Raw genomic sequence first — 16,553 nt, 5'->3', positions numbered from 1 at the left:
AAACACTAAAAGCCTGCATGTGTGCACATATGTGTGTGTGTATGTATGTGTGTATTCACATGTGTGTGCACATGTGCTAAATGTCCCTCTTGTGCAACAGACACTGGGGAAAAGAGGCTAGGCACCCCAGTCAGAGGTTACAGTTATTGATGCTATTCCATTAAAAACTTGTTTTTAGATTTATTATTTTTTGTACATGAGTGTTTTGATTGTCTGTCTATCTGTGCATCATATGTAAGCTTGGTAGCCTTGGAGGTCAGAAGAGGGTATCAGATTCCCTCCCATCCCCCACCCGCAAGGTCCAATGATTGTGAGCCACCATGTGGGTGCTGGGAATTGAACTCAGGTTCTCTAAAGAGCAGTCAATGCTCTTAACCACTGAGCCGTCTCTTCAGCCTTACAATGCCATTTACATTTATGTGAGTTCATGAGACATAGGAAAAGTGACCCTAACCTTTTATTATTGTACCCGAGGCCAAGGGATAAATGACCTTGGGGGACATGGAAAGGACACTTCAGACACTGGATGAGTCCCCTGTTTGCTCCTGATGGGACCCAGAGAGGACCTTGCCACAGAACTCAAATCCCCAGGAAGGGCGACATATGAGTCAGGTTCTGCCTTGAACTCTGGATCTACTAGCCCATCTTCCCGCCAGTAGCTCCTCTCCACCCTGATTTCCCATCAGCCCCTTGTTCCCTCCTTTGTTGAAACCAGTGCACAGAGACTACATTCAGAGAAGCAGAGTGCCAACCGTAGTCCAAGATCAGGAAGAGAAGTTTACTAGACTTCATGTTCTCCCTCAGAAGAAAATGATTTGAAGTGTCCAAGCGAGGAGGACAGTGTGTTTGGGAAATATTCGGGATGAGACTGTGAAGATTAAAAGGCGATCAGGCCTGACGCTCCCTTGAAAGCTGACTACAAAATACTTGGCCAGGTGTTTCCATTCATCTTCAGGACAGGGATGAGGAGCTCTTCTGGGAAGGGGCACTCGGATCTGGAGCCACAGCTACACCAAGAGCCCAGATAGAGAGGGGGCAGGGTTCTCCCCTCTGCTTCTTCCTTACCCTTTAAGCAAGGAGTGATGAATGTCTGTAAGGCATCAGGCTGCTGAGCCCGAAAGCACCAGGAGCCCCAGAAAAGAGGAGGAAGGAAGGCTGGTACAGAGGCCCAATCCTGTAATCTCAACACTGGAGGTGGAGGCAGGAGGCTGGGGAATTCAAGGTCATGCCTTGGCTACATCTTCAGTTCAAGGATAGCCTGGGCTACAGGAGACTCTGTCTCAAATAAGACAAAACAACAAAAGAATGAGACTCTACACTGGGTGCCCCTATGACCCCAGCACCTGTGGGACAATTAGTTTGCAGAATAGCAACCTGCCACCCCTCCCCCACCACTGCATCCTGCACTGACTCTACTTACCAGACAAAGCAACCTGTCACTCCACCTCACCCTCCCCTAGTAACTCCCTAGCAACCTCATAGTAACTCCCTTTTGTGGCCAAATACATCCTGGAATGAGGGGCAGTGGTCCAATCTGGATTGGTTTTGGTACATGCACAATAAGGAAAAGTGTCCTCTGAGTGACCTTTTGGGAAAAAAAATCTTCTGATTACCATCTTATGCTTATGCATGATCAGGCATGTATATGATTAAGCCAGATGCATCATGGGACAGGATATCTGCAGCAAACCAAGGTTTATATAACCAAGACCTGTCAATCAAAACAGAAAATCACCCCAACTCTGCAACCAATTCCTCCTCCTCCTCTTCCTGGATCTGGAAACCCCAGAAATAGCCTGGGCCTCTTCTTGCTGGAGCCCACCACTCCCTTGCAGTGTTTCTACACTGAGCGTTTGCTCTGCCCCCAAATACAACCCCGGTGGCTCTGCTACTTCTGAGCACTTCATGAACTCTGTGAACAAGACACCAAGAATCTGGAAACATCTGGTGCAGGCAGCAATGCTGGCTGGGAAGCTGCGGCGCGAGGATTGCAGGTTTGAAAGCAGCCTGGCCTGAATAGCTCACAGCTGAGGAGCGATCCAGGACAGGGGTGTGGGGGTATTCGCTGTCTTCTGGCTCTGAAGCTCTGGGTTTCCTTATTCCTCCCCCTTCCCCTTAGTCTATTGGCTCTGGCACAGCACTGACTCTACTCTAGCTCCAGCATAAGATCCAGAGCCTCTTCCACCCCAGCATTGTACCTAAGCCACAGAGGCTGACCATAGGATGGGCACGCGATTAAGTCGGCCAATGAGAGTGCTCCAGGGCTCTGGCGGAAGGATCTAGAAGGAAGAAGCCCTTCTTTGTGGTGACGTAGCAGGCAGGATAAAGTCCTGAGATCCGGAGCCAAGGCTCAGCATTTTGTCCGAACCCCTGACCTATGTCATGCTGACCCCCCAACACTGCTTAAAACCTGTCTAACAAGTGATGTGTTTTTTTTTTCTTTCGTAAACCATTTTTTTCTCTATATTCCGGACCCTAAAAATCTTGTGCAATACAGGGTTTCTCTAAAACTCTGGTGTCTCAGGGTTGTGTGAGGACCCTAGAAGGCTGAGACCCGTGAGTAACATCAGCTGAACCTCCTCAGAGAGCATGGACACCGGAAGGCAACCAGCTAGTTACCTGGCAGTTATCTTACATTGAGTATGTGTGTGCAGTGCCCACAGAGTCCAGAAGAGGGCGTCAGGTTTCCCCGCGGCTGGGATTACAGGCAGCTCTGAGCCAGCCAATGTGGGTGCTGAGAACAGACTCAGCCCTGGAAGAGCACGCTCTTCATAGTTGAACCAACACTTTAGGTCCCCCACCCCCCACCAGTCCTGCCCCCTGCGAGCTTTAGAAAACATCTCAATTGAGCATAGCCAATGAGTAAGAGCTCAGCACAGAAGATGAAGCCTAGTGGGCCTGGGTTCGAATCCCAGCCCCACAGTTACTTGTCCGTACTTGTTACTCTGACCTCTACTGTTCTATGTTCTGTGGAAGATGGGGGTGCGGGCTGGGGGATGAGAAGCCCTTCTCTTGTGAGGATTGTGGCGCGTCTTTCTTACTGGAAATTGGAATTTGTAAGTGTATCCGTGAGACTATTTGCAGTCTACTAAGATCAAATGGATAGTGTCCCAGGGCTGCAGAGATGGCTCGGTGACTAAATGCACTTGCTGCTCTTACAGAGGTGCCAGGTTCAGTTCCCAGCACACACATGGCAAGTCACGACTGCCTGTGGCTCCATCTTCATGCCATCAAAACATACACACATTTAAAAAAAATAACCTTAACTTAAAGATATGTTCAGAGCCCCCTTTTTTGTTAGTTGTTCAAACTAAGGACTGCCTGGGAAACAGTAGGTGCTTAATAAATGCCTGTTACTAAGGGCAGAGAGGTGATGAGAGAAGACTGTGCAAGCCTGTGCTTCTTTTGGACGGCAGCTCACACATCTGCTTCACTTGGGAGCACAGACCACAGGTGTGACTGAGAGCCAACGTGAGTGCACTTACCGGCCAGCGACTCCGAACTCTGGCTGGGGACATTGTGAGGAGCCTCCTGGAGGACGTAGGTGGACGTGGAGAGGGGCGAGGAGCAGAGGCTGCTGGCAGGGACGTAGGGCGGGTTGTACGATGGGCTGAAATATTGGGGGTACTGATTCTGTGGGAAGCTGGGGTAGGAGGGGTAATCCTGGCAAGAGAAGAAAGGGCAGACGGGGTTGAGCGAGGTACCACGCCTGGCGGCCCAGGCTCCCTCCTCAGAGTAAACACCGATCATCCATTCAGACATTTGTCTTTTCCATAAATGGATTCTGACCCAAGAGCCATGTGCAGGTGGCACTGGCTGAAGACACGGGGGACAGAGGGATGAAGCCACAGAGTGGGAACAGGGGTGGCCCCATGTTGGCTGACACAGGACTGGGCAAGATGACCCACACTGGGAAGGTTGAGGTGGTGGGAATGCCCACCTGAACCTGCATCTCCCAAGGGCTGGGAGCTGCGGTGTGGACCCTGAGTCCGGCCATCTCTAGAACAGTTCCCGGGGTCAGGGGCAGAGGGTGGGGCATGGAGGTGGGGGAAGTCCTTGACACTTCCTGCCTGCCCTGCCCCTAAGCCCTAGGATTTGAGAGTCCAAGGGTGAGCCTTTGTGGATGACCCTGAAGAACAGGAGGGTGGCCTTGACCGTCTCTTGGTCAGTGCTGTGTCTCCAGCATGAGAACTGGGCCTAGCATTCACCATGACGTCAGAGACATTGTGTGAACAATGTGGAGCCGAGACCCGGGGTTGAGGGACATTTCAAGCACATTTCAGGGAACAAGTTCCAAACAGAGCAGTCCCTACAATATAAGGGTCCAGAGTGTTCCCCTAGCCCCAGCTATCATCCTTTCATGACAGCCAGTCATGATCCTTGGCACCACTACCACCATTATCATCACAACTACCACATCACCATCACCACCTTCTCCCCACCCCCCATCACCACCACCACCATCTCTACCACCATCATCATCATCACCACCACCATCTCCATCATCATCACATCATCATCACCGATACCATCACCACCACCATCATCACTACCACCATCTCCATCATCATCATCATCACCGACACCATCATCATCACCATCATCACCACTACCACCATCATTATCATCAGTGATTCACTCACAAGAAACTCATACAAAGAGAATTACTAGGGAGTCTGAATTTGTGGCAGAGCCTTGGAGTGAAATGGTTAGATATCTAGAGTTAAGAATTTGCATCTGGAAAGTCAGATACAAGCTTTGGGTTTGTGTGTGTAGTTCATGGAGCCGAAGGGGAGAATATTTGTTCTTTGTACTTTTGTGTCCTAGAAACACAGGAGCCTTTTGTTTTGAAAGGATTTCAGATTTACAGGAAGAGGGTCCTTTAGCAAGTCTCCCCAAAAGTCCCAGAAACAGGACGCAAGGCTTTGAGCCTGCGGGCAGACACTCTACCACCGAGCTACAGTCTCTACCACTAGTAGGCTAATTCTTTTTTTTTCAAATGATTAATTTACTTTTATTTTATGTGCATTGGTGTTTTGCATGCATGTATGTCTGTGTGAGGGTGTCAGACGGCTGGAACTGAAGTTACACACCGTTGTGAGCCGCCATGTGGGTGTTGGAATTGAGTCAGGGTCCTTTGGAAGAGCAGCCAGGGCTCTAACCACTGAGCCGTCTCTCCAGCCCTTTAGGCTCAGCATTTATATGTATGTGTCTGTGTGGGAGTTTGCTACATATGCCTATGCGTATGGGAGTGTGTGACCACGGAGACCAGAAGAAGGTGCCAGATCCCCTGGAGCTGGGGTGGCAGGCAGCTGTGAGCCCGCTGAGGTGTGTGTGTACTGAGACCCCAACTCAAATCTTTGGGTATTCTTAACCACTGAACTATCTGTCTCCTCAGCCCCCAGTTTATTTTCCACTTAGTTGTTTAAGACAAGGTCTCATGTAGCTCAGGCTGGCCTCGAGCATACTAAATAGCTAAGGATGACCTAGATCTCCTGGTCCCCCTGCCTCACCCTCCTGTTGCTGGGTTACAGGTGTGCACCACCACACCCATCAGATGCAGAAGGAGCAGGATGCATTGACCAGAGGCTCGTGGTCCAGGGAAAGCACATAGACTGTACCCACAGTCCACACTCGAGAGCCCCTAAATGCTTCCAGCTCAGGTAAGTTCAGACCTGACATCTTCGGGATCTTGTAATTCTATTTCTAGTGGTATTTTGTCCAATCCAGCTCCTGGAATCCCCAAACCCAGGGCTAAGAGGTCAGCTTTCTGGTGGGGATTGTGGGTGTGAGGTGGCTCTGTCGTGTACCTTGAGTTGCGGGGGACATTTAAAGAAAGAATCGAGAAGAAAGTTGGCTGGTGCCATTTCTACCTGGTGCATGCTCCCAAATCCAGCAGAGTTGGTCAATCCGTTGGCGCCTTGATAGAGCCCAGCAGTGCCTGCGGAGGACAGGACAGGTTAGGCTTCCCCCCATCAGGGACGGCTGAGGAGAAGGAGGAGCAGACAGGGGGTGGGGGTGGGGGTGGGGCAGAACCAGTGACCGGGAGCCACATCTCCCTAGCCTCTGTCTTTAGTAAACAAGGGAAAGAATCTTTTTTTGAGGGATTAAGGAGAGCAGTAAGTGGGACCGCACATAGCCGGGTCGGCCCTGTTTATTGTGGGTTTTGAAACATTGTTTTATTCTAGTGCAGGTGCCCGGATGCCTGCGTGTACCTCTAGGTCAGGGAACTTGCAAATGTGCAGGATTGGTCCTTTTTCCACCATGTGGATTCCAGGGGTTGTCAGGCTTGGTGGTAAGTGCCTTTATCCTGCCGATGGTGGGAATTGTGTTTTTAATAAAGTATTTATTTATTTACTTTCTGCTTTTTTTTTTTTTTTTTTTTGAGACAGGTTTTTTCTGTGTAGCCCTGGCTGTTCTAGAGCTTGCTCTACAGACCAGGCTGGCCCTGAACAGAGATCCACCTGCTTCTGCCTCCTGAGTGCTGGGATTAAAGGCATACACCATTATGTTCAGCCTAAAATTATTTATCTTTTAAAACTGTGGTTAAAAATTATGGCACACGACACCATTTTATTCAGTTTAAAGTGTACAGTAAGTGGCATCAAGTGCATTTATATTCTGTGTCACCATCATAACATCCATCATGAAGACTTTTCTAGAGCATTCTAGAAAATCTGCAGAAGCTTGTAAAATCGGAACCCTGTACACATTTAAAAAGCCCATCTCTCCAGAGCCCCTGGCAACTGCCATTCTATTTGCCTGGACTCAGTTGGTCCAGGGACCTCATGTAAGTATGATCCTGTAGAATTTGTCTTTCATGGTGGCTTATTTCCTTCTCATGTCAATCTTGGGCTCAAACCAGGGGTGACAGGAAGAATTGTGGGAGAATCCGTATTCACTCCCGAGTTCAAGCAAACAGATCCTGTTGTATAGGGGACAATCCGAAGTGATATATGTCTCATAGGGCCAGCAGAGGCCAGAGTGGCACTACACTCTCCAACTGCTTCACAAAAACGCTGCTAGCTCAGACATCTATGTCCAGAGACCCTGTCCTTCAGGTGTGCTGGGGAAATGGGCATCCACAAGCTATGGAGAACCCCAGATCTGTTCTAGAAGTTCTAGCTCAAGAGGGGGGCTCAAAGGGAGGGGGCAATCAGTGACAAAAATACGGAAAGGGATCAGAATGTAGGGGCGGGGCAATTTCCAGCCCTGCCCACACCCAGGTTCTGATAGCACACAGTGGGGCCTTTGTTAATCTGCTACCAGCTGTTAGCAACTACTTCACACATGGGTTTCTTAACTGTGTAAAATGTGCACCTCCAAAGTCAAATAAACCTCATGCCCATCTTGGGTCATGCTGGGAAAGAGGAAAAACTTCCAGGATGCAACGTCAGGGTTAAAACTTGAGGAAAATGAAGAGCTGAGTGGGCTGCCCAGGCAATCCAGACAGAGCTCTGCTGGGCTCAGGGAGGCCCCTGGAGTGTCCTCAGAGGAGCTACACACCAGGCCTCCCTGCCCTTTCCCCTTGTTAACTTCATGTGAAGTTGCTGCCTGTGCTACAACATGGCCGCAGAGTGGGCTGTGGGTGAGGGCAGATTCTAAGAAAGCTTCGCCTGTTCTAGGAAGGAGACCACTCAGACCAACGCAGAGGCAGGCAGGCAAGGGGCGTGGTGACAGACCTAAAGCTAGACACCAGAGGCTGTCCTTGGCTTCTGCCACAGGCTCTGCCTGCCCTCCTTGGAGGGCGAGCTAGCTTTCTGCTTCTATTTTGTCTCATGTGCAGAAATATCCATGCCTACCTACTCTCTACCCAGGCCCAGTATGGACTCCGATCCGAGGGAGGTAGGAGGAGGTGTCTTTCGAAGGGTTCCATCAGTCACCTCCCCAGGACCTGGGCGACCTAGAGAGATCCTGAATGGTGACTGGGGAAAGGGTGGGATCAGGGAAGGCTTCATTTGAACTGAGGTCCAAAAGAGGAAGAGGAAGGAGTGAGACAAGGAGAGTAAGAGACAGACACAGGACCCCACTGGGCCTCTCTCCCGACTTCCATTACACAGTGGCTCCTTAATCCTAAAGGGCACAGACTTTACCATCCCCATGTGACCCACTAGGATCCACTTAGACCCTCTGAGATCCCATGCTGTCCTCAAGGTTGGCCTGCACACATGCACGAGAAGAAGACCTGGGTGGAAAGTCTAAGGCTAGCCCATTTTACTCAAGGTTCTCTCTCTGGTCCTGGTTGAAGGAACTCTGACCAGCTTGAGTGTGGCAAGCATGTGTCTCTTATTCCCTGCCCTCTGTCCCTCTGGGGCAAATAAATCTCCTTTGTGCTGAGAACATGGTCTTGGGGGTCCTGAGCCAATATTTTTTCTTTCACTGGTTGCTGTGGTGACCCTCCCTGCCCCAGGATAACTCCTCTTCAGTGTGAAGCCGAGGAGGGCTTACGTAGGGCCAACTTGAGCAGGAGTGGTCACAGTCAGTCCCGGCTCTTTCTCAGAAGAGCCTGTTGTTTATTTTCCTTTTGTGACTCGGGGTCATCTGAAGAATGGGCAGCTGAACAAAGCTTAGCATGAGGACATCAGGCTGGCCCGGCAGGGAATCCCTCCTGGGCTAGGGAAGATACAGAAAGATGGGGTAGGAAGTCTTGGGCAACAGTGCTTGGGGCCTGGAGGAGTTTCAGACTTATTTTGGTGGTGGCTGTGAGACAGACATTGCTGGCTGGGACAATGTGGTGAGGGGTAAGAAGGCGAGAGGCTGGTAGTGGCAGGTCCTGCTGGAGCCCTCTCCCTTGTCTCCACCCTCACTCTCTCTATGCTGGGACGGGACAGGTTCTACACAAGAGAGAGATGGAACGGGCAAGTTCCACTTCCTGGTTGTGCTTTTACAGGGCAGGCAGGGCCAGGGATCTTTCTGTCTCCCCTTCCCCAGTGCTGGGGTTACAGACAGTGCTGCCGTGCATGGCTTTTTGTAGGGATCTAAACTCAGGTTCTCACACATGCATGTCCTGTACCCGCTTTGCCACCCTGTCCTGAGACGCTGAGGCAATTTACTCTGGGCTGCCTTTGTCTTCTGTCCCCTCTTTTCATAATTTCCTCTCAGTTCCCAACCCTCACAGGCAGAAACTGTGAGGTGTCTGAAAGGGGTTTTCTCCATGGTGGGTTTTTTGTTTTGTTTTGTTTTTTGTTTTTTTTTTTGTTTTTGTTTTTCTATTACTGTAAGGAAACACTGGAGGCAGGTTAACTCTATAAAAAAAAAAGGTTTGATTAAAATCTTAGGCTCAATGTGCAAGATCAGGCTGCCAGGGTGAACGGGAAGGCCCTTTTGACAGTCACCATGATGTCTGAGGTGTGTGTGTGTGTGTGTGTGTGTGTGTGTGTGTGTAAATGAAAGATTACATCAGCAGGCAGAGAATGGGGTGGCCATGCTGGCTCATCTGTGACTCTCTTACAGCAATCGAGGGAGCCAATGAGAACCACCCTCTGAGTTCCCATGACCTAATGACCTCCCAACATCAGCACCCTGGGGAGCAACATGGGAATTCTTTCGGGACAAACTACATCGAGGCCATGGGGGCACACACTCCTCTTAGTACTGGCTACATGCAAGCACTCAGGGAACAGGTGTCAGTTCTGTGAACTCTGGGGTGTCACCTGTCTCCCAGGTTTCATTTGCCATCAAATGGTTCTGACTTCCTCGCCGCTGGCTGCATCATCTATGCCCTGGCAGTGCCCTGGAGGCCTAACTCTCTGCTGGTCTTAACTGCCCAGGAGGGCACAGGTGTGACGCTCCTAACAAGGCTGCTGTGTGCATTCTCAACCCCCTGCCCCGTGGGCCCTGGATGCCTTGGAGGAGATCAGGGAGGGCTGCCTGGTGTAGGAGTCCCTGCATCCTGCTCTGTCCTTTCTCCCCCAGCATCCAGCATGGAACTGCTGGCCATTTTTTGCTGTCATGATAGGTGTGCCATGATTCATATTTCTCTGGTTGGTTGCTGGTGACTCTTAGTGTCCCTTTTAGGGCTTGCTGCCTTCTGGATGTCTTCTTTTTAATGAGATGGTAACAGTTGCTATGGAAACTCCTCTCTTTCCAGGGCTGAGCCCAGCTTTTCCTTTACCCCAGCCTTTCAGGGCCCTTCACTGACTGAGATAGATGAGGAGGGAGCAACACTCGGCCCGCCATGAGGAGTGCAGATGTCTGCTCTGGGCTGGCTGCATGGCAGGTTGGGTAGTGACTGGGCAGGGCCCAGGTCACTATGAGCTACCTGCTGAGCCACTCAGCACAGGTCATCCCTTGTAGTTCTTTGGGGCCAATCTAAAGTGATCTAGCTTCTGGGAGGTGGTGGTGCACACCTTTAATCCCAGCACTCGGTAGGCAGAAGCAGGTGGATCTCTGTGAGTTCAGGGTTAGCTTGGTTTACAGAGTGAGTTACAGAATAGCTAGGGCTATGCAGAGAAACCCTGTTTCAAAAAACCAATCCAAATTCAAACCCCTTCAGTAAAATGGGCTAGCCTTAGACTTTCCACCCAGGCCTTCTTCCCAAACTAAAGTGATCTAGCTATCACTCATAGAGGGGACATCTGTGTCAGGCTTTGTGAAGATAGCCTTGTGGAAGAACTCTGAGTGGAATCCCTCTTTCATGCTACTCAATTCCTTTCCCCAAAGCAGAGGGGTTTGCTGGTCAGGCCCACAGGATATTCACGAGCCTCAGTCCCCTTTGTAATAAAGTCTGTCAGAGGGGAAATTAAAACATAAAGGCTAGCCAGTGAGATGATGGCTCAGTGCACAACGGTGCTTGCTGCCAAGTCCAAGAGCCCAAGTTCGATCCTCAGACCCACATGGTGGAAAGAGAAAACTGACTCCTACAAATTGTCCTCTGACACACACACAAATAAGTGTAATAATAAATTTAGAAAGAATATTGTAAAATGAAAAGATTGAAATCCTTCCAGCAGGAGTGACAACTATCTGGAATGTGTCTGGGGGATGATAGGAACAGAGCTGGGGCGGGAAGAAGGGAATGTAGGACTTTTTGTAAAAAAAAAAAAAAATCAAGTTGGTGGGAGGAGGGGCCCCCGAAGCCCCGCCCACTCTGGTTCCTAGACCCCGCCCACAGCCCAGAAAGCCGTAGACTTTCTTAGGTCCAGTTTTCCACTTTTTTCCATGTGTTTGTTCCCAAGTTTATATTTTTAAGTTTGCTAAAGATGCTTATGTATTTTCTAAATACACAGGAAGGCTTTTGGAGGTTTATGTAGATATCTAGGACACTTACATTAGATAAGTAAATTATATTTTAAAAATGATTCTTTGTAAAAGCTCTTGCCAGAGAGCTTTTACAGATGGGGCAGAGGAAAGTGTCCGTGTATGTACAGTGTGTAAGTGCTGATTCTTCTGTATTATAATGGTCTCAGTCATCGTTTTCCTGAGCCCAAAATTCTGTTCTCAATACCAGCGTATTCCAAACTTATGTACTCAGTACCGTAAACCTCAGGGCTAGAGAGCACCTGTGGAGGTGTGCTTAACCCTCCCACGTTTTAAACTGCCTTGTTCGACTTCACTCGAAGTTTGGGATACAGCAGAGAGAAAAGAAGCAAAATAAAGAACCCTATTTTCAATCCTAAACTGACTAGGAAACATTGCTAGTTCTGACTGCGTCGACTAGGTGCCATAATTAAGGTTAAGGATCAGGGTGACTGAACGGCACAAAAACTGGGGCTTACAACTAGTTCTTCCGATTTAAAAAAAATCCTTTTAAATCTATGTTTTGTCTGTTCCTAGAAGGCAAAGCTTTGAAGGGCAAGAGCTGGCTGCCTGGCCCCACCCACCCCGCCCTGGCCCCGCCCACCTTAGCTCCGCCCCAGGCCTGCCCCGCACCACCCTGCTCTGGCCCAGCCCCCCACTTCAGTCCATCATCATGGGCTTCTTTCATTCTCCCCATGGCCAACCACACATTTGTGGCACCTTCAGAGAGAGCCAAACACGGAGCCTTCAGATCCCACACGCAGAAGAGGGTGGGAGTCATTAGGGAACCCACATGTAATTGACGGTTTTCCCTGCCGCCTGTCAACAATCGGGTGATCTTTCTAAGCCCCAGTTTCCCTTCTGTAAAATGGGGCTAAACGTGAGTCATCTGGTGTCTGACAAGGATTCTAGGAAACCAGGGCTCTCAAGGGCAGAACTACCCAGAGTAAGTGATCAACAAACTATAGCTAGGATTTTCATTTTTTTTATGCACTTGGCAGACTGAGGAGGAGGATCATGAGTTGGAGGCTAGCCTCGGCTACATAGTAATAGCTTTAAATGGTACAGAGCTCAACAACTCAGGTTGAGTTCTGGGCTCTGAGACCAACCAACAGGGACATGTGGGCAGGGAGACTCAGGATTCCAGCCAGCCCTTGTGCAGGGGCTGAGTGCAATGGCTGAACAAGAATGCCTCCCACAGGCTCATAGATTTGAATGCTTGGTCCTTAGGGAGGAGTACTACTTGAGCAGGATTAGGAGGTGTGGCCTTGTTGGAGTAGGTGTGGCCTTGTTAAAAGGAAGTGTGTCACTGAGGGTGGGCTTTGAGGTTCTAGAACTCTCAGCCGCTTCTCCAGCATCATGCCTGCCTGCCTGCCTGCTGCAGACAGCCAGGAGGAGACTATCAACTGTACAGGGCAGAGCCTGAGCAGAGGAGACCTCAAAGCCTGCCCACACAGTGATGCACTTCCTCCAACAAGACCACACCCACTCAACAAGACCACACCCACTCAACAAGACCACACCCACTCAACAAGACCACACCCACTCAACAAGACCACACCCACTCAACAAGACCACACCCACTCAACATGGCCACACCTCCTAATAGTGCCATTCCTTGTGGGTCCTATGGGGCCAAACCTATTTAAACCACCACAGATGGCACATACCAATCCAAAGTGACAGTGAAGTCACACCATGATACACATGCTGCCAGGAACACCTCAGGTCGCTACATGGTCACTACATGTTTGGTTTTGGGTTAATTTCTGGTCAGTGTATGTCCAAGTCAGCTTGGGCTGCACAGGAAAGCCCTGTCTGTTATTCTCCTCCTACGTACCACCCACAGTAGACATCGTGTGATTCTTCCACAGCAGGGGACTGCCTGTATTAGGTTTTGGGTGTTTGGGGACTCTAGTCCTGAGCCCAAGGACAACATGAAAGTTCAGGCCTACAGAATATTCTTTAATAACCCCCTGGCTACCTCTGCCTAGAAAATAGGGGATAGTCTAGCAGAAGCCAGGGTGTCACCTCAGGGAAAACAGAGGCCTACATCTGGTTTGTGACGGGGTGACTATCACAAAAGCCATGTTACAGTCTCTAGATGAACACTTCCTGGCATTAAGTAGACATTTCTCCAAATTGGTTACTTTTCAAAGAAGTTGGGCTTGGTGAAATGACCTCACAGGTAACCAGGGGAAGCCTTTGAGATCACACAGGCTGTGTCCGTCGCCATCAGAGCCAGAGTCACATAAAACATTGTATGCGGCAGGGTCTTCTGCACAGCTCAGCTTAGCCCCAACAAAGCTGCCTGCTCTGGGTTTCCAGGCAGAAGCAATGACACCCCACTGACCCACACATTCTGAGGGACCCCCTTAGTGCCCCACCCCCCAGGAAGTGATGGAGGTCATTTCGGCAAGGGCCATAGCCTCAGATCAAAGCCTCAAGCTCTGGGGTTCTCCAAGCTATAATTCACCACTTGCCCTAAAATCACACATTGCCACTGGAGAGTGATGTTTGGAGCAGCTGCCAACGCTGGCTTTTATCTCGGCGGGATTTACTCCTGCTTCTCCTGTCATGGCCTCCTGTCCTCATAGGTTAAATAATCCCAAAGTCTCTGAACGGGATGTTGCTCCCTCCATCCCCCGCTGCTGTCACGGGGTGGGTGTGGTGTTTTTAAACCTTGTGACCTTGGAGCTGTGGCCATGCTTACATCATAGCTTTGAGGTCCTGGCCAGACAATGTCCACCCTTGCCTCCTACACATAGTCTGGAGGCAACACATCCACACAGAGTGAACATTAGGCCAAGGGTGGAGGGGCTGCCCGAGGCTCCTATTAGCAGTTGTGAGACGTGTCAGGTCTACCTCACCGGTGTGATCTCCATGCCCCAAATGAGCTGACAGGGCTTCCATGAGAAGGGCCAGGTGTAGGAGGAGCTAAGGTGAGAAGAAAAGGAAGAGAAGGAGCTAAGGAAAAGGAGGAGGGAGAGAGGTGGACTTGGAGGCGGATGTTCATGTGTCTCCGCCAGTCAAAGGTAGTTGGTATATCTAGGTTGGGTATTGGGTCACACTTCTGATTGTATGGGCATCTTGTTATTGATCATTACCAGATATATAATAAAGCCTTTGGATAATCTAAGCACTAGAGTCTTATTTTTCTACTGGGACCATGTAGTTGGCGGGATGGTCTGAACAATGCCCAGCCTTGCAGAGACAGTGTGAAAGATTGGCAGAGCCATCTCCCACACTGGCATCTCGTGGGTGGCAGGGCTGGTATCTTTGGCTGGCCGTTCCTAGCTGCAGTGCACACGTGGCCTCATGGCCTCGGAACATGGTGTCTGATCTAGACAGAGATGCTGCAGCCTAGACAGTCGGCTTGGCTGGCAGCCGATTTTAAATAATTACTACAACAACCAGGTACATCCCAAAGGAAGGACCGCTCACTCAGACACTTCAGCTACTTTCATCAAACTGGTCAGTGTGGTCTGGGAGCGTGGCTCAGTTGGTAGAGCCTCATCTAACATTCACAATGCCCTGAGTTCAGTCCCCACTACCACACACACTGGGAGTGGTGGTAAGCCTGGGTGTGAAGGCTGGAGAATCAGAAGTTCAAGGTCATCCTCTACTGCACAGTGAATGTGAGGCCAGCCTAGCATGAGACCTTGACTCAAAAAAACCAAAACCAAAACAAGCCAACCAAATGAAAACCAAACAAAATACACATGCCCTGATCTCTCCTCAGCCCTCCTGGATGGCCCTGGGAGAAGGGGCTCTAAGGAGGCGGCTGTGTCCGGAGAGTTGGGGCTTTATGAAAAAGGTTTGTGTCCTTATCAAAGGGACATCATTCACCACCCACGTCCTCTGAGACACACAGAAAAGATGGCCACCTGTAAACCAGGGGTTGGCCCTGTCCTGCCAACTGTGCTAGGAACAAGAATAAAGTCACCAGCTGTGACATTCTGTGACCCCTGCCTGCCCTGCAGAATTGAGACTGCGGGCCTTATATAAGAGGCTACAAGGATGAGGGGTGGGCTAACAGGTGAAAGGAACTGGGATCTCTGATTCCGTCACTGCCCTCCCCCCCCCCCCAGTTACAAGAAGGGGACCAAGCACTGTCCCAGGAAACAGCACTCAGTACAGTATTGCAGTTTCGGCACAGCAGCTGGGTGCTCAGTTCAGTTACTCTTTCTAAGATTCAAGAGGAGTGAAGCTCACAGAAGATCCTGACACATTCCACAGCAAATTGGGGGGGCCAGTGTCCATGGTCACCAGGGGGTTGCAGGTCAGTGGCAAATCCTCAGGGACAGCATACTGCATCTGCTCTGGACTCTTGGGAGAGCTTTTCTAGACAGGCAGATGGAGGCCACCATCAGGCCTATGACTGAGGACAGACATTGGTCCCCACACCTTTTGGGCACAGAAGATAGTACAGACGTGACAGCAGGTGGCCTGGTACCAATTAAACCTTATTTGTGGACCCGAGATGCTAGGATTACCTATCATTTTTCTTGCTAGGAAGTATCGTTCTAAACAAAGATTCTCTCAGCCATCTGGACGCTGGTATCTTATAAGCCAGAGACACGGGATGGACAGGTGGCAGCTAGGGGACAGACAGGCAGCAACTAGCTTGTGTCTGGTTTAGAGCAGAAAGGGATCACTCTTTTCTGGGATGGGGTTTTTAAACTTGGGCTGCATGGAAGACTGGAGGGACGGCTCAGTGGTTAAGAGCACTGGCTGCTCTTCCAGAGGACCTGGGTTTGTTTTCCAGATCCGACATGGTGGGTTGCAACCATCCTTACCTCCAGCTCCAGGCCACCAAGTGCCCTTTTCTGACCTGCAAGGGGACTAGGCACACTTGTAGTGCACAGACCATACATGCAGACAAAAATCCACACACATAAAACAAATGGTAAAGTGGTTTTTAAAAAATAATAAACTTGGTAAGGGGAGGAACTGGGAGAAGCAGAGCAGAGGGGAAACTACAGTCAGGATGCAATGTATAAGAGAAGACTAAAAGGTAAAATAAGAACAACAATAATAATGAAAACAATGTGGGCTCCTCCCCCCTCGCCCTTCCTCCATAGCTAGGCGCTGGACCCAGGACCTCATGCACATTTTATGAGGGAAATGCAGCCCCAGACCTCCAGCTTTCTGATGTCCTGTTTCTTGAAGTCTCTATACTCATTTTTAAGAGGCTGGTAGGAGACCATGTTGCCTGAGGCTCCCCTGCAGGGGCGGAGAGGAGCCCCAAACTTAGCAAAACGTCAGGAAGGGGCAGAGAAGCTCAATGGATAGCGAGAAGAGGGTGCTCAGAG

The 16,553-nt window shown here is 50.0% G+C and overlaps 1 protein-coding gene across 2 annotated transcripts in view; it reads right to left on the bottom strand.

Moving 5' to 3' along the window:
- The window catches only part of Eya2 (EYA transcriptional coactivator and phosphatase 2), a 164,492-nt gene that overhangs the window by 50,210 nt on the left and 97,729 nt on the right, over window positions 1-16,553 (bottom strand). For both annotated transcript variants that reach the window (XM_034496514.2, XM_076930237.1), the window contains exons 6-7: window positions 5,874-5,941; window positions 3,486-3,663 (exon numbers count right to left, since the gene is read on the bottom strand). In XM_034496514.2, the coding sequence (XP_034352405.1) occupies window positions 3,486-3,663; window positions 5,874-5,941 (246 nt within the window). The remainder of the gene's footprint in view (window positions 1-3,485; window positions 3,664-5,873; window positions 5,942-16,553) is intronic.

The sequence above is a fragment of the Arvicanthis niloticus genome, chromosome 2, assembly GCF_011762505.2.
Source record: "Arvicanthis niloticus isolate mArvNil1 chromosome 2, mArvNil1.pat.X, whole genome shotgun sequence".
Classification (NCBI taxonomy): domain Eukaryota; kingdom Metazoa; phylum Chordata; class Mammalia; order Rodentia; family Muridae; genus Arvicanthis; species Arvicanthis niloticus.
Note: the sequence above shows the minus strand (reverse complement) of the source record. Positions and strands in the feature narration are given on the sequence as shown.